The 25,580-nt window shown below is 45.2% G+C and overlaps 1 protein-coding gene across 1 annotated transcript in view; it reads right to left on the reverse strand.

Annotated features, from left to right (window-relative positions):
• Positions 1-3,577: 3,577 nt before the first annotated feature.
• Positions 3,578-25,580, reverse strand: part of LOC126234855 (chaoptin-like) — a 158,180-nt gene continuing 136,177 nt past the window's right edge. The window contains exons 9-10 of the mRNA XM_049943596.1: positions 19,053-19,590; positions 3,578-3,906 (exon numbers count right to left, since the gene is read on the reverse strand). Of these exons, the coding sequence (XP_049799553.1) occupies positions 3,578-3,906; positions 19,053-19,590 (867 nt within the window). The remainder of the gene's footprint in view (positions 3,907-19,052; positions 19,591-25,580) is intronic.

The following is a 25,580-nucleotide window of genomic DNA, read 5'->3' on the forward strand; positions in this document are numbered from 1 at the left end:
TGGTTGCACAGCCAACTGTTTCGTAGATGTTAATGATAATTTTGGATGAAGTTCCATACATGTAAAACAATGGCATTAGGAATTCGATCAAAATCTTTAGCTACCATTCGACATCGAAATAACATCCTCCACGATAATAACCGTGGATGATGTCAAAGGTCCTCTAATTCTTACTTAACACTTCTAGGATTTTTACGTGCATCACAGAAAATGGTATAATCTGCTATAGGTTTCTCGGCATATGTGCTCCTATGGGTAAGTCACTGGCCGAAACTCACTTCCTTTAATTTTGTTTCTTGATAAGAGGTGTTGAAATCGAACGTCCGATCATCTTGATTTAGGTTTTTCGTGGCTCTCCAAATACACCCAGTCACAGGAACAAACTAATGGAAAATTAATGGACGTATGAATCTGGTCTCCTGACGCATGAGGAAAAAAATGGCACTCAGCCATTGGCGTCAATATTCTCCAAATCCACAGTTTCGCAAAGATTGCTATTAACATCTTCAATCTAGTTTTACTGTTCCTAACTGCAAAGTGCAACTACTATAACTAAATATTCCGATACGATGATTTGATGTACCAAAACACACACTCACTATCGGTCAGAGTTAAGTTTTGTTACTGGATGTTTCGCACAGGTAGCAATACATGGACTGGACCCAATAACCTGTAAAAAGTTCCCACTTAAACAACAGTAGTCGTAAAACGCAGTGATTAGAGATCCAAAAATAAACATTAGTAGCACCAGTTTCTACCTCCTAACATAATTTACAGTAAAAAATGGTGTGCTCCAATGTGAGATCAACACACACAACATATTTTGTTGACCTGACTACTGTAACGGAAATACTGTTACAATGAACCGTGATCCTAAAAGGAATGGTGGGTCGAAAAGCTGATCCAAAAATGACAGCGCTCTGAATCTTGTATTCACAACAAAACATTGCGTTCAAATATATTTCTTATAGCTATGTTAGACAAAAATCGCAGATATGCTCCGTGTTTGGAAGTCCTTAAGAAGACATCTAATTTTAATGATATGTCAGATTTATGTGCGTCCCCTAAACGTTACTTAACAGCCATATGGTCTTTACACCAAGAAAGAGTGCACAATAAAATAAAAAAAAAAACGTATGCACTGATAAATATTGAATAGAAAAACATAATAATAATTGGGCAGACAAGTTCCTCCCTGTAACTGTACTGATATTGAAAACAATTCTCATTTGTTCTTCATTCGCAGTTGCACATTTTTAATTGCAAGATAAGTCTCGATCACTCTGGATCGTCTCGTTTTTCGTGTGCTATTGTATGTTCACAAAAAACTTGGGAATTTAATACTACCACGAAAGTGAAAGAAATGTTCGTTTCTGTGACTGTAAAGTATGTAAGTAGTATTAGGTTTTGTAGTGTTTGTGTTGGAAGTCCCGTGAAACGTGTACATCTCTAATGCTTATAAGCCTTCAAACACATCGAACAAGGTTTCCAACAGGTACCATCAGGTAAAGGGATGAGTAATTTTTTGTATGGGCAGAGCTTCTAATATACTTATCAGCAAGTCAGTCTGTGCAAGAGACTTAACATCTCCCAAAATGCCTCGTGGGATTAGCCAAACAGTCTAAGGCGCTGCAGTCATGGACTGTGCGGCTGGTCCCGGCGGAGGTTCGAGTCCTCCCTCGGGCATGGGTGTGTGTGTGTTTGTCCTTAGGATAATTTAGGTTAAGTAGTGTGTAAGCTTGGGGACTGATGACCTTAGCAGTAAAGTCCATAAGATTTCACACACATTTGAATATCCCCGTATCAGAATAATCAACTTATAGAGTCGTCAGGGACTTTTCAGTGATTGTAAGACATCTTTTTAACTGCTTAATCTGCCGAATTATTGAAGCAACAATAATTTATCTCGGGGAGAGTACACTTTCTTAACACCAGTCAATTAAATAAAACAGCTTACTAAAATGACGCTATTAAATTATCGATCAGGAATCTTTCGCAACGGGAGGTGCTTAACGTGCAAAATATTGAGGCCGGCAAGGACAGCTGACGCGTAGCAGAGTCCGCCCCATAACACGTAAAGATTAAGAAATCGGTCGGAACTTGTACTGCATACTTCGTCATCATACTTTAGCCTGATCCTACCCTTTCATTTCAAGGGACTGCTTTTCTTATTTTATTTTATTTCATTTATTTATTTATTTATTTATTTTGCAGCTCTCGAATGCTGTTTAATATATACATAGTAGTACTCCAGGGAAAACTACAATTGTGTATCGACTGAGGACTAATAGTGGGAGACAACGAGTTCAGAATGGGAAAGCATCGAGGTTGACACACGCATCCGTCGATGTAGACTTAGAGTGATTTTATCAAATCAATTAAGGTGAAATTAAGGCGAATGGTAGTGTGCTGCTTCCGAAATTGCCCATCCCGATTTCCTACCTGTTACTGTCCAAATTAAATTTCTGTTCTGCGTCCAAGGCCTTAATCGTTATTCCTTTCTATATCTGAGACAGTTTTCCAGCAGGTAAAACAATTAATAGCAGGTATTATACGGTAGAATACCCGTCATGAGATGGGTTAAAGTGCTAGAATCCTAAGATTTTGAACATGGCTGCGGTTCGGCAACTGTAAATGCAAGAGCTTCAACAAAATGGAAATAACAGCCAACCAGTCGCAAAATTCAGATTTATTAAAACTTGCCTACAGTTTCAACATTTTGAAAACTGACTTATTCATAAGGTATTGTATGTGGAATCAAATATTTTCTGTATCCAGCGTCGTAGTCATTGACACTGCCTTGTACAGGAATTGTAATTGTACATGTCTACAGTAGAGATTAAGTGGATGAAGCGCACATGTATAAGACAGAGTCAACGACTCCAATATTTTATGTAAATAGTATATGAATCTGTGTACAATGCCTTCTGAAGAAGACTTTTAAAACTGCCGAAACCATGGTCAAGGTATAATTAACCTGCACTTTGCAACTGGTTGGCTGTTATTTCAAGTCCATTGGAGCTGTACTAGGATTCTTACAGAGAAAATGCAATACTATTTTCCTCAGTTTTCGGATTTCCTTCTTTCATAGTTCACAACCCGCAATCACTATGGGTGTCACACTTGTCAGTTGACAGAAGAGGACAACTCTTAACCTACCGGCTTTACAAACAGTTGATAACTATACCTTGGTCTCGATATATTCCGAACAGAATTCAGTATTTGTATCACGAAGTCTTTTAAACATCAACCATAGCAGGCAGAAGAGGTTTCATGTCCTGGAAACAGAAATCGACCAACGAAAGTGAATCGACGAGAAGTAGTTGTTAAACGAAGTATGTCATTAAATAGTTCGAGCACTCACTGACACCATCAGTATTCATAAGTTTCGAATGAGAGGTTATAGCCGTTTAACACTCTACAGTCACACTTTGATAGCAAAATAGAGCTACCGACGGATCTCACTGAGCTGTATAACTGGTAAGCTTGAAGATTCGCAGCCGGTACGTTAACGCGTCCGCCGCGGTATCTGCAGAGTGGCTGCGCACCCGCCTGCGCGGGGCGCTGCGGACGCAGACTACGCCGCCAGAGCGCTCCTGGCGGTGAGGACGAGTGGCGCCAGGGCGAGCAGCAGCGAGGCCCGCGACCGGGGCGCGGCGCCGCCGTGGCTCAGCGCGCTGGGGTGGCACGCCAGGTCGGGCGCGCGCAGCTGCAGCAGCGCCACCTGCCGGCTGGCCGCCGCGTCCCAGCAGGTGGCCTCGCGCGCCGCCGCGCTCAGCTGCTGCGCGCCCTCCACCACCACCGTGTGGATCTGCAGCGTCTCGCGCAGCCACCGCCGCAGCCAGTGGCCCAGCCACACCAGGCCGCAGTCGCACGTCCACGGGTTCCCTGACAGCAACAGGCCACCTGCAACAGAAGGGGTTTATATTTTTCAATGATTAGCGAAGAGGCACCATACGCTGCTCATAGCAAGAAGATCTACAATAGCCATGGAGTATACCGACGGGGAAAAAAAATCTCAACACCAAAAAATAATTAATTTCGGGAATACTTTTGTCTAGGTAGCATATTCAACTGCTTAAGATCGCTAGACCTTAGGTTGACCTAATGGCAAGGTAAGACAATGTAAAAATGCTACTCTAGTACAGTAATAACTGCAAACGCTAGTACAGTAATAACTTTAAACGTGTATGCATTGTGTTGTACAGGTGCCAGATGTCAGTTTGTGGGGTGGAGGCCGCGCGGTGTAGCCTCGTAGTCTGAGGCGCTATGCCACGGTTTGAGCAACTGTCCCCGTTGGAGATTTGAGTCCTCCCTCTGGCATGGGTGTGTGTGTTTTCCTTAGCATAAGTTAGTTTCAGTTAGATTAAGTAGTGTGTAACTGATGACCTCAGTAGTTTGGTCCCATAGGAACTTACCACAAATTTCCAAATTTTTGTTGGGTGGAGTTTCCTGCCTTTTGCACATGGCTGGTCAATACAGGGACAGTTAATGCTGTTCGTGAATGACGCTGGTGCAGTCGTCCAACGACAAGCAATATGCACTCGACTGGAGACAGATCTGGTGATCGAGCAGGCCAAGGTAACATGTTGACACTCTGCAGAGCATGTTGGGCTACAACCGTGGTATGTTGGTGAGCGTTATTCTGTTGGGAAACACCACATGGAATGCTGTTCGTCAATAGCAGCATAGCTGCTCGAATTACCAAACACATGTACAAATTTACAGTCAGGTCTTGTGAGATAACCACGGATACTCCTGCAGTCATACGACTCGCACCCACATACCATGGCCCCAGGTGTAGGTCCACTGTGTCTAGTGTGCACACTGGTTTTTTGCAGGCTCTCAATTGGCCTCCTCCTAACCAACACACAACCATCACTGGCACTAAGGCTTAACGAGGTTTCATTAGCAAACACAACAGACCTTCATTCTGCCCTCCAATGACCTCTCGTTTGACACCACTGGTTTGGGGTCAGTGCAATGTACGCTATCGGTGTCAGTGGCAACTGGAGCTCAAATTGCTGTTGCAGTACGACGCGCCAGAGCCCTACGTCAAACACGATGGTCTTCCATCTCAGTATGCCAAATGGCCATCTGGAGCCCGGGCTCCTTATAACCTAACATTCTCGTGACCACTGCTTCATCGGTTATGTACAGTGGCTATATTTATGCACACTCTTTCTGTAGTATCACAGAAGGAACATCTAGCTCCTCGTAGCCCCATTACGCGACCTCATTCAAACCTAGTGAGGTATTGATAATGGCGTGTTTTTCGCCTTTCTTTACTAACATAGCTCACCATGTCCCATCTCAAACGTAAATAACACGCACGACAGTTACAAAGTGCATTTAAAGTAAACGTGATTTGCATCCTCACAGAGGCTCTACTAGCGCCAAATCTGAAGAGACATAATGTTTTGAGATATAGAGACACCCCTACCGACTCCCGCTTATGTCGCACAACTCCTTCTTGACGCTGCTACTTTTTTTCCGTCATTGTAGCTTGACCCATTTCTTTATACACTGTGTACAATGGGAAAAGACAGCGGTAGGTTTGTGTTCCACTTCATGGATAGCGTTGTTGGCAAACCACCCACGTCATTGCTTGTGATGATGTGTGGCTAACTTCACAGGCCTACTTATAGGTATCAACAGTTTGGGTGACAATTATGGTCTCAGCGATCACATAACTGTTTACTAGAGTTTACTACTGACTTGGATGTCGGTGCATATATGGAGTTGGGAGGTGCCCATTCGATGTATGATTTAGCGTATGGTTTCAGCCGTGTCACCAAACATTTTTATTGGGAGGGATACCCAGAACGAATGTGCCACAATAAGTGGAGTTTGAAGCAACTGTTCTCTCTGTTTAAGGAACGTACGACGTTTAAGTATCGCATTTAGACTGGGGAAGACCTGGAAGGACGAAAAAAATGCGACTATATGAGGCATTTCTTGGTGCAGTTGGCGTTGTCCAGAGTGTCAGCGTAAGAAAGGTAACAGAGAAAAAATTGATGATTCCTACCTGATCATCTAACGAATGTCGCATGATAATCTATTGCATCAAGAACATTCACAGCATGTTTAGGCATTATCAGCGGAAGAACCTTTATTTTATTGCAAATGTGCTGTCCTAGCCTGAGGCGTCATTGAAATGTCTGAATTTTCCAAATCAGCAGATATGGCCGAATGTCAATCGTCATGCTGTACTGAAGCGCATCATCAACATCAGTCTTATGCCACTTTTGGGCACACAATTTAAGTGAATGTAAGGAAATGTGATTCACTATACAGCTTGAATGAACGGATTTACTATGCTTTCTAAGAGTTCTGGACCTGATGTGCTACATGATATACGCTTTTATTAATACGACAAAACACTTACTTTATGGACCATTAAGCTTCTCCTCCTTTCAAGTCGACCAGCTTTTAAACAGCAGATTTAGCCACAGAGGGATAGGACGACTTAGGAGAAATACCTGGCATTCGGTTCTAAACCTGCTAAACATTCATTTATGGGAGCGTTTTAAAGTCATCATGTAAGACGCTGCGCTACAGGGAGCAGAGAGTCTCCATGCCCGTATTGCAGGAGGTTGTGAAAGCATACCTAGTGCTCAAGCGTTACATCCGCTCAAATGGTATACCACGTGACGGCGCTTTGATGTATGTATCAGGGCTAACGGAAAGCATTTTGGTTTATATTGTGGAGTTTCATGTGGTAATGTAGAGTATGGCTGGGTACTTCTCAGGCCCGAGCGAGGTGGCACAGTGGGTAGCACACTGGACCCGCATTCGGGGGGGACGACGGTTCAATCCCACGTCCAGCCATCCTGATTTAGGTTTTCCGTGATTCCCCTAAATCGCTCCAGGCAAATACCGGGATGGTTCCTTTTAAAGGGCATGGCCGACTTCCTTCCCCGTCCTTCACTAATCCGATGAGACCGATGACCTTGCTGTTTAGTCTCTTCCTCCAAACAACCCAACCCCAACTAGTCAGGACAGGAGTGTACGTATCTCTCCAGACAATGATGCCCCAGACAAGCTCCTCCAGCTGTCACTATAGCGGAAGAAGCCAAGTTTCACCTGTTTGATGTGCAAGGTCAGCAAAAATGGACTAGGAACGAGTCTCTGGAGCAGTATATAGAAATTTTAATAAACGTTGGATTAGCACATACATGAATTGGTAACGCTTTTACTCTGGAATGCTCTCAAACGGAACATTTCTTCGCATGAAACAAGGCAGTTACTTAATCTCAATGTAAGTTGGTAACTCCCTGAATATTTTCGAAGGGAAAAAGATTTAAACCTGCCAATCATATGTAAGAACATACAAGTTGAGAATTTTGCAAAATGACAGAGTGACCGAGGGGTACAGCCCATCTGGTGGACTTCACTGCAAATATGAAGGAAAGCCTCATTTTCTGGAAAGTCGCTCAACATTTTGGTCAGGAGCGTAAACTGTCTCCATTATCTAGAGCTACAGAATGGAAGGATCAGTCCTGCTGGGCCATAGACACGCGTATAAGAACCCTTTCCCGCAGTTACATAAAAGGAACATTAAACCCATAAGTTGCTGGAGGCTAAGACAGCGAGTACGCATCACCCAACAGTGAAATTAATTAACGTACGTAGGCTATGGTCTATTTGTCTGGAACTACTAACTTGCATTCAAGATACTCTATGTGATCAAAAGTATCCGGACACCTCGCTGAAAGTGACTTACAAGTTCATGGCGCCCTCCACCGGTTCAAAATGGTTCAAATGGCTCTGAGCACTATGGGACTTAACATCTTAGGTCATCAGTCCCCTAGAACTTAGAACTACTTAAACCTAACTAACCTAAAGACATCACACACATCCATTCCCGAGGCAGGGTTCGAACCTGCGACCGTAGCAGTCCCGCCGTTCCGGACTGCAGCGCCTAGAGCCGCAAGACCACCGCGGCCGGCCCCTCCACCGGTAATGCTGGAACTCAATATGGTGTTGACCCACCCTTAGCCTTGATGACAGCTTTCACTCTCGCAGGCATACGTTCAATCAGGTGCTGGAAGGTTTCTTGGTAATGGCAGCCCATTCTTCACGGAGTGCTGCACTGAGGAGAGGTACCGACGTCGGTTGGTGAAACCTGGATCGAAGTCGGCGTTCCATATCATCCCAAAGGCGTCTATAGGATTTAGGTCAGGACTCTGTGCAGGCGACCATTACAGGAATGCTATTGCCGTATAACCACGCCACCACAGGTGGTGTATTATGAACAAGTCCTCAATCGTGTCGAAAGATGCAGTCACCATCCCCGATTTGCTCTTCAACAGTGGGGAGCAAGAAGGTGCTTGAACCATCAATGTAGGCCTGTACTGTGATAGTGCCACGGAAAACAACAAGGGGTGCAAGCCCCCTCCATGAAAAACACGAACACACCATAACACCACCGCCTCCGACTTTTAGTGTTGGCACTACACACGATGGCAGATGAAGTTCACCGGGCATTCGCCATACCCACACCCTGCCATCGGACCGCCACATTGTGTCACTTCACACAACGTTTTTCCACTGTTCAATCGTCCAATGTTTACGTTCCTTACACAAAGCGAGGCGTCGTTTGGCATTTACCGGCGTGATGTGTGGCTTTTGAGCAGCCGCTCAACCATGAAATCCCAGTTTTCTCACCTCGCGCCTAACTCTCGTAGTACTTGCAGCGAATCCTAATGCAGTTTGGACTTCCTGTGTGATGGTGTGGATAGATGTCTGCCTATTACAAATTACGACCTTCTTCAACTACCGGCGGTCTCTGTCAACAGATGAGGTCGGCCTGTACCCTTTTGTACTGTACGAGTCCCTTCACTTTTACACTTGACTATCACATCGGAATCGGTGTACATAGGGATGTTTAGAGTGGGGAAATCTCGAGTACCGACGTATGACACAAATGACACCCAGTCACCTGACCACGTTCGAAGTACGTGAGATCCGCGGAACGCTCCATTCTGCTCTCTCACGATGTAGAATGACTACTGAGGTCGCTGATATGGGGTACCCGGCAGTAGGTGGCAGCACAATGCACCTAATACGAAAAACGTATGTTTTTGGGGATGTCCGGATACTTTTGATCATATAGTGTAGTACCAATGAGATTATTAACAGTATATGGGAGGTTCTATTGTATCATTCGGTGTGATGGAAAGATGGAGGCTGGTCTGGTTGTTAGAATTTACAGTAAATTACTGTAGAAATTTTTGATGGATTACCCAAATTAGCCGGCCGAAGTGGCCGCGCTGTTCTGGCGCTGCAGTCTGGAACCGCGAGACCGCTACGGTCGCAGGTTCGAATCCTGCTTCGGGCATGGATGTGAGTGATGTGCTTAGGTTAGTTAGGTTTAACTAGTTCTAAGTTCTAGGGGACTAATGACCTCAGCAGTTGAGTCCCATAGTGCTCAGAGCCATTTGAACCATTTACTCAAATTAATTTAGCTGTAGAATTATATAGTGCTGTAGAATTATATTGTACTGTCCTCCAAACACGGCATCTATTGCTATTGTTGGTACCGAAGTGGCACTGTTTCACGTATGTTGACTGTAAGTAATGTACTTTAGCTTCAAATGGTTCAAATGGCTCTGAACACTATGGGACTTAACTTCTAAGGTCATCAGTCCCCTAGAACTTAGAACTACTTAAACCTAACTAACCTAAGGACATCACACACATCCATGCCCGAGGCAGGATTCGAACCTACGACCGTAACGGCCGCGCGGTTCCAGACTGTAGCGCCTTTAACAGGTTGGCCACCACGGCCGGCAAGTAATTTAGCTTCCAATGTGTACAAGAAACCCTTCGCCCAGTAAACTGCGTCCCGACGTGAAGATACCAAAACATAAATGCAGCTCTCTGTTGGCTCAGTGCCAGTAGGAGTGTCTGTCCACAGTTCTGTGTGACACTAGGTGAGTCTTAATCGCGGCAGAGAGGGCGCCGCCGCTGTGACACGCGGCGCCAGTCTGTCGGCTCACACACGTCCAGCGTGGTGAAACTTGTCGCGTCTATTGACGTCGACCTGTTCTCTCTCTCAGTTTGGACTGAGCCACTTATCTCCCGTTCCGGGCCCAGTATCGGCCCTAGTGTAGATATTTGCCCGTTTTTTCTGAATCAAAAACAGTACAATTTCCTATTCGTAATTATTATAAATACAAACATTCTGAAAGTTTGCTGTCCATTCGGCACTTTCATTTCTAACCATTATGTTTTGGTTTTACTGTGTCGCCAATTTATCTTTGCAATACTTCGGGATTATCTTCTACGATCAATGTCTATTAATCGTTATAATCACTGTGAGAAATCTTTTCGCACGTTTGATGTAGTGATTTCGTACCTTTGAGAGTCAATTTGTCCTCCGACCATTGGGGAGCTTTCACTGGTTGCAACGCACGAGACTGGTCACTGGTGTTGTTGCAAAGAGTGTCTGATATACAATTCCGTTTCCGTGTTCAGGAGTGGAGGAGATGTGTTCGGTTGGAGAGCGGACTGTCATTGTCTGGTGGTGATCTGCGTCGATATGTAAATTTTTCAATGAATTAATTTTGGTGAAGCTTAGGTAAAGTGGTTAAGTTATATAGGTATTAGTTGGTTACGATTACTCCGCTATTAGGAATGGGGCAGTGTGCTTGCGTGTGGTTAAATGGAAACTCGTAGGTTGCTTAAACTTGTTTGAATGGAAGGTGATTACAACGCATTATATTACCTTTCCACTTCGTTCTGCTGTGAACTCAAAGTTCTCATTATCTCCTCAATTCTCTTTTCTTTGTTTAAAATCGTGAACTTGGAACGTAATATTCCGACTGCTTGTGGTGAGTTTGACTCTTTTACTTGTTTCTTTGAATAACCCTGTGGGCTTTTAAATCACTGACTTGACAATGTTCAGTAACAAAATAACTGTTTATCAAATTACTTTTTTTGGAGGTATTTGGATATATACCCGATCACTCCTTGTCATTATGCATAGTATCGTGTAACGCTGCACGGCAGCCATCTTGTTGTTTGTTGTCGGTTCACCTCACAACCCATGAATATTCTGGAGCATTGGAAATCACATATTGAGTTGCAATAGCGTGACATCCAGGAATACATATTTACAATTCTCTTAGGAATGAAATAAGTAGCAAATGCTTGGAAGCTAAGGCCCAGTCACCGCATGAAAAATGTGAAGAAATCGAAATACAAATGATTGTCGGAAAGTCTGACTCAGCATATAGAAAAGAAGAAACAGCCTTCTGTGAAACTGAAAGCAAAAATGGTAACGTTAAGAGTGCAATGAGAATTGCATGCTTAAATGCAGAGGAGAAAGCGGATAGGTGGAAAGAGTACAATTAAGGTGTCAATTCCGCCATCGCTTATCTCAATATCTGCCATTTCGATGTTCGTACGACGGTTAAAAGGGGGGATAGTGTTACGATCTTTCGCGGTGGAACAGCTTCGGAAGATCGAATTCAGCATTTCGGCCTTTGATATCCGTTGCGGTACCGATGTGGTCGCTGAGAGAATGAATAGAGGATTTTCACCCACTTACTGATTTTACATACGACCAAAATCTCTTACTGTTTTTACCCAGATCGACTGACAACGTCTTACTTTCCAAATCATTGAACGCTTCTCTCATTGCTCTTGTTACGCTCATTTTCGCTTCGTTCAGTTTTTGTTTGTCAGCTGGGATTTTACTTTTCTTGAATCTGAGATGAAATGTTCTTTGTTTACGTAGCGCTTTTCAAACACTGCTATTAAACCATCCCTTAAAAACTTACTCAGAACATACCTGTCTAGGGCATTTTGAACAATGCCTTTGAATTTTTTCCATTTGTTCTCCACATCTTCGTCCTCATCACCGAATATTTGTTGCTGACTGCTGAGATATTTTGAAATTTGTATCTTGTCACCCTTGCTGAACAAATATATCTTCCTAACTTTCTTCACATTCCTTGTAGGACCCGTCGTCATAGATGCTGTCACAGCTTTATGATCACTGATACCTTCCTCTACGTTATTTTTTTTCGTTTAGTTCAGGTCTGTTTGTAGCCAGAAGGTCTAAGACGTTACCCTCACGAGTTGGTTCTCTAACTATCTGCTCAACGTAATTTTCTGACAAGACATCCAGAACAATGCCACACAATTCCCTGTCTCTGGCACCAGTTTTGATGACACAACACTCCCAATCTATACCTGGCAAGTTGAAGCCACACCCAATTTCAACAGCATGATAAGGAAAGTTACTAATGATATTCTGCAAGTTCTGTCCGAAGCGGTCTACAAGTACAGATCCTGACCCAGGTGGTCTATATTAGCATACGATCACCAGTTTTGACCGTTCTTTGATACTCAGTTTCACCCAGATTAATTCACATTCAGAATCCGTGATAAACTCGCTAGCTTTTATCGAAGATTTTACTGCAATAAACTCGCTGCCACCATTGGCGACTAACCTCTCCTCACGGTAACCATTCCAGTTAGGACGTCCAGTTTTGACGTCTGGTTTCAACCAGCTTTCTGTTCCCAGGATTATCTGTGCATTATAACCTCCAGTAAGCGATATAAGCGATACTAAATCTGGGACCTTTCCTTAGATGCTCCTGCAGTTTACTAAAAACATATCAATCTTTTCTATCTCTGATCTGTGAGGAGCAAGATTCTCTGAGGTCGCTATGGCTGATTTACCAGACAAATCGTCGTTGCTCCCAAGGGAGGGGTTCTCTAACCTAAAAAGACACGATGTGCACGCCACAAGTACTCCGCTACCGTAGTGACCGCTTCCCGCGTGTAGTGCACTCCTAACATATTAAGGGGAACCCTAAAATTCTGCACCAGATAGCGGAGGTCGAGAAATTCGCATACGATACCGTCCCAGAGCCGTCTGAGCCTCTTTTTTAGGCCTTTCACTCTGCTCCAAACCAGAGGACCGCGATCAACCCTGGGTACGATACTACAAATAGACAGCTTAGCCTGCACCCCGTGTGCCTTGGCTAGTTGCCTTCACCAAATCAGCTAGCCGCCAGAAGGAGCCGAGGATGGCCTCAGAACCCAAGCGGCAGGCGTCATTCGTGCCGACATGTGCCACTAGATGCAGCCGGTTGCACCCAGCGCGCTCTATAGCCGCCATGAGGGCCTTCTCCACATCACGGATGAGACCTCTCGGCAAAATACCGAATGCACACTGGAAGTCTTTCCCGCGTTGCCTGCTACCCCCCTGAGGGAGCTCCCAGTGACTAGCCTACGCATCTTTTGTAGATGTCTGGAGTGGGCAGGAACATCGACCGCTAGCCCAAAAGGAGAGGCATCCCTTGCTGGCTCGGAGTTATCATCAACACTGGGAAGCACCTCGTACCTGTTGCTAAGACGCAGGGAGCCAGCCGTAGGGCCTGCTCCCTCTTTCGCCTTTCGCCCAGTGACACGCGAATCCACGACTGTCTGCCACCCACTCTGGAATGAGGACGGACCGGTCAGATGTTACGTATCAGCAGCCGCAGGGACGTCCGGGTTACAACGGGATTCCAGTGGTTTCAAAGGTGTCACAGGTCTCGTCACTGACTCCCAGACGTCACCGCAACTTCGAGCATTAGCTGCAAGCTGAACGACGGTAGCCAATGCAGCTTCCAGCTGTTTACAGACAGCAGCCAACTCTCCTTGTGTCCGCTCACTATAAGCAGAGTCCCTAGCCAAATCATACTGTGTTTATAATATATATAAGGTCTCAAATGGCGCTACTGATGTGAAAATATACTAAAGGAGATTTAAGTAACACTAAAAGTTGGTGTGCAGATTTCTCACTGTACACTGAGACCGCAAGATATTAAACAGATATAAATTTCTGTACTGAAGTTGATGTATTTACAGCCACCTGTTATTAGGAATCCCGTTTGCCGCTAAGTTACTGCACCAGGTAAATATTCAATCTAGAATGCACTTTTCTAAACTGCGTGCTGCCTACTAGCACAAAATTAAAACTTTGTGGCATGACAGACGTTATGGCGACGGAAAAATTTACACTAGAAAGCCGCCCTACACAAGGATATTCACAAGACGTATGCAAAAACAAAAACTATGATTAATTTTCTAACCACTAGTCTACACAGTAAAATACACATTTGCAGTTCACTTCTTTGCACAAGCACGTGAACAAAAAACGAGTACTTTTATACCGGTGCCAAGGTAGCCCCTGAGGGCCGGCAACCCATATAACACCACAGAGGACGAGGTTGTCTATGCCAAAAGGCATACGCAAAAGCGCCATAGTAAACACCGGCTATTTACACACAAGTTAATGGAAACAGACATTCCGAGCACTACTTCCTGCAGGGGGAGCTCGAGCCACGGCCTGCAGGAAGTATCACTAAGCCGAAATCTGACTGGCTGGAAGCAGTTATTTAGGGGCTAGAACCAGTCCCGAATTTCAGTTCACGCCGGATGCCGACCTCGTGTACTGCAACCGTCGAGAATTATGTCTTCGTCTCGAAATTGGACTGTTACTAGTGTGTTACCACGAGCCTTTGTGGAAAATAAGAAGTGAACTTTTGTTTGCCTCTATCAGGTGACTTTTTTTCGTTATTTTTATCTTTCTTTTGTACGAGGGTGAGTCAAATGAAAACCTTAAATATCTTTTTTTAAATATTATTTATTGTGTATAAGTGGTAAAAAGATGTATCACTTTTCAACATAATCTCCCCCACGTTCACTGCAGGTCTTCCAGCGCTTAAAAAGTGCATACATTCCTTTAGAAAAAAATTCATTTAGTAGTCCACGCAACCACTCATGCACCGCGTGGCGTACCTCTTCATCAGAACGAAACTCCTTTCCTCCCATTGCGTCTTTAATGGTCCAAACATACGGAAATCACTTGAGGCAAGGTCTGGTGAGTACGGTGGATGAGGAAGACACTCAAAATGCAGGTCTGTGATTGTTGCAACTGTCGTACGGGCAGTGTGAGGCCTTGCATTTTCATGTTGCGAAAGAACACCTGCTGACAGCAATCCACGTCGCTTTGATTTGGTTGCAAGCAGCAGAAGAGTTTTAGGAGATCTGTGTATGATGCACTAGTGACAGGGGTCTCTCTAGGCATGTAATTTTCCAAAATGACGCCTTTTCGTCCCAAAAGAGAGTCAGCATAACCTTCCCTGGTGATGGGTCTGCTCGAAACTTCTTTGGTTTTGGTGATGAGGAATGGCGCCATTCCTTGCTCGCTCTCTTCGTTTCCGGTTGGTAGAAGTGGACCCAGGTTTCGTCTCCAGTAACGATTCTTGCAAGGAGGAAATCACCTTCTCTTCACAAGCATCAACACGTCGTTCTCTCATTTCAGGAGTCAGCTGCCGTGAGACCCACCTTGCAGACGCTCTGTGAAACTGGAGCACATGATGCATAATGTGCGCTGACCCTTGACTAATCTGTAAACATGCTGCATTGTCATTCGGTGTCACTAGGTGGTTTTCCTTCACTATGGCTTCAACTGCCGCAATGTTCTTGGGAGTCACAACTCGTTGTGCCTGACCTGGACGAGGACTATCTTCCACTGTCGTCACACCATTTGCGAAATTCTTACTCCATTCGTAGACTTGCTGCTGTGACAAACATGGATCACTGTACTGGACCTTCATTCGTCGATGAATATCAATAGGTTTCACACCTTCACTACGAAAACCGGAGTAACAGAACGCTGTTCTTCCCTGGTGCAAGTTGCAAGTGGGGCGGCCATCTTTATACTAATGCTGTGACGATATTTGTGCATCTGCACTATGCTGCCATCTACACGCCACTCTGGACGCTCATTGTAGTGTGCTTACCAACTTACAGGATAACGGCGCGAAATTTCGATTTGTTATTAGAAACTTAAGGTTTTCATTTGATTCACCCTAGTATGTTCAGTCATTAACATCGTTAACTTCCATTAATAAAAGATGTGTTGTGAAAAATTGGGATTGTCAGTCACAACAAAGACTAAAGTAATTCAGAGTTTATCAGACAAATGTTGCTGCTGCTCTGCTGCGCGATCTCTCGGATCGGTGGCTGCCGCTGTTCGTTAATACATCAGGGAAAACCTTCCGTGCTATTAGAGGAAAATGTAAAGAATAAAAACTGTAGACAAAAACAGAGATTGGAATACATCCAGCAAGCAACTGAGGACGTAGTTTTTAAGTGCTACTCTCAGATGAAGAGGTTATCACAAAAGGGGAATTCGTGGTGGGCAGCATCAGACCAGTCGGAAGACAGATCACTCAAAAGTCATTAGCCTTCTTCTTTGACTGAAATATATGCACCAAATACCTGAGAACGTAGGTTGGTAGTGCTACTCTGGTATGAAGAGGTTTTCACAGAAGAAGAATTTATGCTGGTTCGCGTCAAACCAGTCAGAAGACATGACTGAAAGAAAAGAAAAACGTGAACCATTACTCCGCCGACAAACTTCCATGGTCGGTAGTAGGGAGCAAAACAAGAAAGGAGTACCTAGTTATCATGAGCTCTAAAATACATACCTTAAGAGCTATGAGCACTTGTTCAGTAAAGGATATGTGTTTCACACTTGCGAAGATGAAGAAGCGCTCGTAGCGTTTTAGGTGTGTGCTGTGGAACCCACGATTACCATTCCATTCTACCATCTCCGTAAGTTTGTCGATAGAGTTCTCGTTGATCCTGCATGTCCAGATAGTCTCAAACAGTACGCAGACACACACACACACACACACACACACACACACACACAAACACACACCAAAAGTTTTTCGCCACTTTGCCCGATAATCTGTTTCTTAGTCTCTGATTCAGCGGTGGCTCATTACTCAAAGATTATATGAATAGGTGTTGCCTGTTCTTCATATAATCCATAACATTTGGTGAAAATTTATATTTACGTTCGATCTCCAGCGGGAATCTGAAATTTGCTAACATGGAGGACATGGACTGGGACTGAAAACAGTCGGCTATAGGTGGTGTTTAGTGATGGTTTGGGAGCTCACATTTGAGATAAACAAGGACTGGTGTCTGAGTGACGAAGTGGTTAATACAACTGCCTAGTAAGAAGGGGATCCTGGGTGGGACTCCTGGTCTGGGAAACATTTTCGCTCATCGACGACGATTCCCTATAAAATCCCAATGCAGCTGATAATATTACCTCCTTCTCTTTCCTTTCCTTTCCCTCCACTCCACCATAAATTTACTTTATAACTCAAATAGCCTGTTATACACTACTGGCCATTAAAATTGCTACACCAAGAAGAAATGTAGATGATAAACGGGTATTCATTGGACAAATATATTATACTAGAACTGACATGTGATTACACTACCACGCAATTTCTGTGCATAAATCCCGATAGAAGCCAGAACAACCACCTCTGGCCGTAATAACGGCCTTGATACGCCTGGGCATTGAGTCAAACAGAGGTTGGATGGCGTGTACAGATACAGCTGCCCATGCAGCTTCAACCGATACCACAGTTCATCAAGAGTAGTGACTGGCGTATTGTGACGAGCCAGTTGTTCGGCCGCCATTGACCTGACGTTTTCAATTGGTGAGAGATCTGGAGGATGTGCTGGCCAGGCCAGCAGCCGAACATTTTCTGTATCGAGGAAGGCCCGTAGAGGACCTGCAACATGCGGTCGTGCATTATCCTGCTGAAATGTAGGGTTTCGCAGGGATCGAATGAAGGGTAGAGCCATAGGTCGTAACACATCTGAAATGTAACGTCCACTGTTCAAAGTGCCGTCAATGCGAACAAGAGGTGACCGACACGTGGAACCAATGGCACCCCATTCCATCACGCCGGGTAATACGCCAGTATGGCGATGACGAATACACGCTTCCAATGTGCGTTCACCGCGATGTCGCCAAACACGGATGCGACCATCATGATGCTGTAAACAGAACCCTGATTCATCCGAAAAATGACGTTTCGCCATTCGTGCACCCAGGTTCGCCTATGAGTACACCATCCCAGGCGCTCCTGTCTGTGATGCAGCGTCAAGTGTAACCGCAGCCATGGTCTCCGAGCTGATAGTCCATGCTGCTGCAAACGTCGTCGAACTGATCGTGCAGATGGTTGTTGTCTTGCAAACGTCCCAATCTGTTGACGTGGCTGCACGATCCGTTACAGCCATGCGGATAAGATGACTATCATCTCGACTGTTAGTGATACGAGGACACTGGGATGGAGGACGGTGTTCTGTATTACCCTCGTGAACCCACCGATTCCATATTCTGCTAACAGTCATTGGATCTCAACCAACGCGAGCAGCAATGTCGCGATACGATAAACCGCAATCGCGATAGGCTACAATCCGACCTTTATCAAAGACGGAAGCGTGAAGGGACGCATTTCTCCTCCTTAAGCGAGGCATCCCAACAACGTTTTAACAGGCAACGCCGGTCGTGTGCTGTTTGTATATGAGAAATTGGTCGGAAACTTTCTTCATGTCAGCACGTTGTAGGTGTCGCCACCGGCGCCAACCTTGTGCGAATCCTCTGAAAAGGTAAAGTTTTAGATATCAGAGCATCTTCTTCCTGTCGGTTAAATTTCGCGTCTGTAGCACGTCATCTAACTGGTGTAGCAATTGTAATGGCCAGTAGTGTGTTAAACTAGATATGGCGATGCGTTACCATTTGACAGTGGCTGATGAGCACTGAGCAACAGGTGGAAGAAGGAGAAACAATTTTCAGAATGAAATTTTCACTCTGCAGCGGAGTGTGCGCTGATATGAAACTTCCTGGCAGATTAAAACTGTGTGCCCGACCGAGACTCGAACTCGGGACCTTTGTCTTTCGCGGGCAAGTGCTCTGTAAAGCAGGAGAGCTTCTGTAAAGTTTGGAAGGTAGGAGACGAGATACTGGCAGAAGTAAAGCTGTGAGTACCGGGCGTGAGTCGTGCTTCGGTAGCTCAGTTGGTAGAGCACTTGCCCGCGAAAGGCAAAGGTCCCGAGTTCGAGTCTCGGTCGGGCACACAGTTTTAATCTGCCAGGAAGTTTCAGAAACAATTTTGTTCTTTGTTGTCCGACTATAATGTGTATTGATACACTGGAAAACATTCTACCTGGAAAGGGCTTGGTCCCGACGCTCTCCCAGAGGGATCCGTTGGGGTAGAGGTCGGAGGGCGAGATGGAGGCGAAGCGGTTGTCTCGCAGGTCGAGCGCGAGGTGCGGCACGTGCGCGGCCAGCCCTGCCACGAGCCCGGGCGGCAGCTCGTCCAGCGACGTGTGGCGCAGGTGCAGCTGCAGCTCGTGCGAGCTGTCGGCCAGCCCGTCGAGGGCGTCGGGCGCGACGGAGTGCAGCGCGCAGCCGCTCAGCTCGAGGCGGCGCAGCTTGGCGTGGCTGAAGGCGCCCTGCAGCTGGTCCCCCAGCGCCGCCTCCTGCACGCGCACCGACAGCTCGCGCAGCGGCCACGCCGCCGACAGCGCGGCCCCCAGCCGCAGGCGGTATTTCTCGGCGCGCGGCCACGTCTGGATGCGCAGCGTCGCCAGCTGCGGCAGTCCCGCGAAACAGTCGAGCTCGAAGCGCTCCACGTCCGGCAGGTCCTCCAAGTTGAGGAAAGTGAGGCGCGAAAGACCCGAGAAACTGTCTCGCGTCAACACCTGCAAGTCGGAGTTCGCATACGTCAGCATAAGATTTATCACATTTGAATTCTACTACATAAATAACAATTTTGGGCACTATACTCAATCTCAGACTCAGCAGCAAATTGTCGGTTATTTACTATCAAAAACAGTATTGATCACAATTTAATTACTATGGTGACCGGTTTCGACCACTACGGTGGTCATCTTCAGACCAATGAGTAAGGACCTCCTTCCGCGTGAGAATCACTACTGATGAGTACAATTTCCTGTTTGTAATCATTATAAATAACAACATTCTGAAAGTTTGCTGTCCATTCGGCACTCTCATTTCTAACCATTATGTTTTGCTTTTACTGTGTCGCGAATTAATCTTTGCAGTACTTTGGGATTATCTTCCACGATCGATGTCTATAAATCGATATAAGCACTGTGGTGTGCATACTGTAAGACCTTCGGTACACACACCATCAGATTATTTGACCTGTCGCTCTAACGAAGTAGGCGAGTGCCAGCAATATGTCTCGTGGTCTTATCGTGGCGTGTTTATCTTCTGCCGTTAGGTCAGACGATAGAAATGCCACTTGCACGCTTAGAGTAGCAGATTGACGGTCACCAACTTTAAACAGAACTTGATTAATTTTCACACATATTTATTAAAATAATAAAAAACATAGACATTACATAACTTAATTCTGGATGCTGTTTAGAATTCACAATCTGAAGTTCCCTTGGTCTTGGTACGTTAATCTTATTCTCACATATCTCTGATACTTGACAAAGTGTCTATTCATTTATCTTCATGGCTATGTACAGGAATACGATAATTTTACTAGGTGCAGACTCAAACTTGGCTACAGACTAATGCAGACTAACTAATCGGAGTTTTTTTTCTTTTTTTTCTTTATTGAATTTCAATTCCCCCCGAAGGGGGCGGGCTGGCAGCAGCTTAGTATGCCGCTCTTCAGCCTACAGACTTTGTGAGAAAGATGAAGAGAATAAATAATAAAAACAGGCGATAAAATCGGAGACTTAAAGAGTAACATGGCGAAAAGAAATCGTGGAACTTAAAACAAAGAACAGAGGGATGATGATGCTAATAAAATACATACAAAGCAGACAGGTAAAACAATAGACAGACAATTAAAAAACACGGCGACAGTCTGTTTTTTTTTCTAATCGGAGGTCTGTACACTCTTTATAATACCTCGCGCGTTCAGGTATCACTGCGCGAGTGTGATCTGCGAGGAGAAAAGGTTCTACGTTAGCAGCAATCTCATTGGCTGCGTTACATATTAACACGCGGATCGGCGGAAGCAGAATTTGGTCCGTCTCTAAGACAGCGCCATCTTGTAATGTGGAGACGGACGAGCGCTGCGCCTGCGCTGTTTTGCTTAGCGGGGCGCGCTCTAGTGGGAAAGTTGTGTACGCGCTGACTACGCGGAACTATGTACACAACAAGCACTGTGACAAATCTCTTCGCACGTTTGATCTAGTGATTTCGTACCTCTGAGAGTCAACTTGTCCTCCGACCATTGGAGAGCTTTCACTGGTTGCAAGGCACGAGACTGTCACTGGTCTTGTTGCAAAGAGTGTCTGATATTCACTTCCGTTTCCCTGTTTAGGAGTGGAGGAGATGATAGACCCGATAGAGTTTATCCAATGTTTTACTGTAATAAACACGCCGCCACCATTGGCGACTAAACTATCATTACGATAACGATTCTAGTCCGAACTTAGGATTTCGTTGTCACTCACGTCTGATTCCAATCAGATCGCTTCAGTAAGCGATACTAATTCGGGGGCCTTTCCTTGGATGCTCCTGCATTTTGCTAATATCATATTAATCTTTTCGGTCTCTGATATGCGAGGACCAATATTCTCTGAGGTCGCTGTGTCTAATTTAACAGGCAAATCGTCTTTGCTCCCAAGGGAGTGGTTCGCTAACCTAAAAGAGCCCCATGTGTACGCCACAAGTACTCCGTTACCGTAGTAACCGTTTCCTGCGTGTAGTCCACGCCAGACCTATTAAGGGGAATCCCACAATTCTGCACCCGATAGTGGAGGTCGAGAAATTCGCATCCGATACCGTTGCAGAGCCGTCTGAGCCTCTGATTTAGATCTTCCACTCTGCTCCAAACCAAAGGAGCGCGATCAACCCTGGATACAATGCTAGAAATATAGAGCTTAGCCTGCACCCCGCGTGCCTTGTTAGTTGCCCTCACCAAATCAGCCAATTTACTTATCATGGTGATCGGTTTCGACCACTACTGTGGTCATCTTCAGACCAGTGAGTAACGACCTCCTTCTGCTGGAGAATCACTACTCATCAGTAGTGATTCTCCAGCGGAAGGGGGTCCTTACTCATCGGTCTGAAGATGACCATAGTAGTGCTCGAAACCGGTCACCGTAATATGTACATTGTGTTCAAGACTGCTTTTGATAGTAAGTATTTGTAACACACTGATCACTGTTCACTCCCATAATGTATTCAAAAGTAACGTGTCGATTGTTTTCGAAACTACCTAACAAATTCAAAGTGTATACCAATAAGGTACGCAGCCGCAGAACCCTACATAGTCTGGAAGGAATGACAGAGATATCTGCATCTGCTACAAGCTTCGCCATCACAAACTCCAAAGGGACTTCTACTGCCGCCGTGTCATCCGTGTGGATGAAATCGGAAGTTCACTGAGGCTTTTTGTGGATGATGCTGTAGTATATCGAGAGGTTGTAACAATGGAAAATTGTACTGAAATGCAGGCGGATCTGCAGCGAATTGACACATGGTGCAGAGAATGGCAATTGAATCTCAATGTATACAAGTGTAATGTGCTGCGAATACATAGAAAGAGAGATCCCATATCATTTAGCTACAATATAGCAGGTCAGCAACTGGAAGCAGTTAATTCCATAAATTATCTGGGAGTACGGATTAGGAGTGATTTAAAATGGAATGATCATATAAAGTTGATCGTCGGTAAAGCAGATGCCAGACTGAGATTCATTGGAAGAATCCTAAGGAAATGCAATCCGAAAACAAAGGAAATAGATTACAGTACGCTTGTTCGCCCACTGCCTGAATACTGCTCAGCAGTGTGAAATTCGTACCAGATAGGGTTGATAGAAGAGATAGAGAAGATCCAACGGAGAGCAGCGCGCTTCGTTACAGGAACATTTAGTAATCGCGAAAGCGTTACGGAGATTATAGATAAACTCCAGTGGAAGACTTTGCTGGGGAGACGCTCAGTAGCCCGGTACGAGATTTTGTTGAAGTTTCGAGAGCATACCTTCACCGAGGAGTCAAGCAGTATATTGCTCCCTCCTACATATATCTCGCGAAGATACCATGAGGATAAAATCACAGAGATTACAGCCCACACAGAGGCATACCGACAATCCTTCTTTCCACGAACAATACGAGACTGGAATAGAAGGGAGAATCGATAGAGGTACTCAAGGTACCCTCCGCCACACACCGTCAGGTGGCTTGTGGAGTATGGATGTAGATGTAGATACTCAGTCTCACACTCAGCAGTAAAGTGTCGGTTGTTTTCGAAACTTCCTAACAAAATCAAACTGTATGCCAATAAGGGACTCAGCAGCAGAACCCTACAGACAAGGGTTACTCCAAAAGAAGTGCACACTATTTTTGTAAAAATACAGTTTTCATTCTGCACGTGTTAAAGTTTTACAGTGTGTAGATACATCCTTCCCGCTTGTTTTCAAACTTAATTCAATCTGTTCCCGTGAGTGGTTCGTCAGAAGCAACGTGCTGTCATAGAATTCCTGAGCTGTGAAAACTAGACAGTGGGAAACATCCGCAAGAGGTCGAAAAGGTGTAAGAAGATGCTGCTGTCGATTGCAGTACAGTTAGTCCGTGGGCAAGAAGGTTACGTGATGAAATATTGAGGATTGTCCTCGCAGCGGCAGGCCTCGTACTGCACACACTTCAGACAATGTGCAGAGAGTTAACGAATTGGTGACTGCTGGCAGACGCATCACAGTGAACGAATTATCACGCTACGTTGGGATAGGGGAAGGAAGTGTTTGCAGAATACTGAAAGTGTTGGCGTAAAAAAGGTCTGTACCAGGTGGGTTCCCATGATGTTGACAGTGGCCCACAAACAAATAAGAAAAACGGTATGCCGGGAACTTTTGTAAGAGTACCAGAATGGTGGAGACGAATTTCTTGGAAGAATTGTGACAGGTAATGATACGTGGCTCCAACATTTTTCACCAGAGACGAAGAGGCAATCAATGGAGTGGCATCATGCAAATTCACCCAAGAAAAAAAAATTCAGAAACACACCTTCTGCTGGAAAAGTTATGGCTACGGTGTTTATCGTTTCAGAAGGGCTCTTGCTTGTGGACATCATGCCAAGTGGAACTACCACAAATTTTGATGCATATGTGACGACACTGAAGAAACTTCAAGCTCTATTGAGTCGTGTTCGACCACATCGGCATAAGCAGTATGTTTTGCTGTTGCACGACCATACACGGCCACATGACAGTCAAAAAACCATGGAAGCGATCACAAAACTCGGATGGACAATACTGAAACACCCGCCTTACAGTCCTGACAAGGCTCCATGTGACTATCATCTCTTTGGGAAACTGAAAGACTCTCTTCGTGGAACAATGTTTGAAAATGATGACTGCCTTGTGCACGCTGCCAAACAGTGGCTCCAACAGGCTGGTCCAGAATTTTACCGTGCCGGTATACAGGCGCTGGTTCCAAGATGACGTAAGGCAGTTGAGAGGGATGGAAAATGTGGAGAAATGAAAATATTGTTCCTAAAGGATGTATCTACACACTGTAAAACTTTCAAACATGTAGAATAAAAGATGGATTTAAAAAAAAAAAAGTGTTCATTTCTCTTGGAGAGACCCTCGTAGTTTGGAAAGAAGGAGAGAGATATCTACATCTGCAACAAGCTTCTCGGCCACGAAATCCAAATGGACTTCTACTGGCCGCCGTGCCATCCTCTGCTGTACGGTGATCGTTTGTATGCAGTATGGAAGGGCATGTGGTCAGCACAACACTCTCCTCCATTGCCACCACGAGGCTGAGTGTACCTCGGATTAGTCCTCCCGCCAAGGAAAAAAAAATCCTTGGCAGTACCGGTAACTGAACTCTGCTCCTAAGCCGGGCAGCCACCAGTACTGACCCATCAGCTATGGAATAGGACTGTCTACATCTACATGGTAGTTACAATTAAACTTTCCCTACCTGAGAAGGCCACCATGAAAAATGATTGATCATAGAACAATGAAACATTATGGAACCAGTTATAAAAACATATGGAAGAGAAATAACATATACACCATTGAAAGAAACGCATTTTAATTTCCTGATGAGAAGGTAATATTTTATGACTACATACCAGTTGACGTTCGTGGTTACAGGAGTTCCTGAATGTGACAACCACCTGTAGCCATGACATCTTGGAACCGCATTACAGAAAAGCACTCCGTCTTCAGGCCACGAGTGGCCTACCGGGACCATCCAACCGCCGTGTCATCCTCAGTGGAGGATGCGGATAGGAGGGGCGTGGGGTCACACACCGCTCTCCCGGTCGTCATGATGGTATTCTTGGCCGAAGCCGCTACTATTCGGTCGAGCAACTCCTCAATCGGCATCACGAGGCTGAGTGCACCCCGAAAAATGGCCACAGCGCATGGCGGCCTGGATGGTCACCCATCTATGCGCCGACCACGCCCGACAGCGCTTAACTTCGGTGATCTCACGGGAACCGGTGTAGCCACTGCGCCAAGGTCGTTGCCGGAACCGCATTAGAGATACCATTTCACAGTTGTTCGCAGCACCTCTCTAACGGTGGACTGCGGAATGTTCAGTTGTCTTGGCACAGCTCGTGCACGACTCGATCATCGCACATTGCATCCCGCACTCTCGGCCATCAATTCTAACTTCCGAATCGTATTTCTCAAATCTGGTATGGAAAGATTACTTCTCTGTATTCCTTTAACACGTCGACACTCAC

The sequence above is a fragment of the Schistocerca nitens genome, chromosome 2 (genome assembly GCF_023898315.1).
Source record: "Schistocerca nitens isolate TAMUIC-IGC-003100 chromosome 2, iqSchNite1.1, whole genome shotgun sequence".
Taxonomy (NCBI): Eukaryota; Metazoa; Arthropoda; class Insecta; order Orthoptera; family Acrididae; genus Schistocerca; species Schistocerca nitens.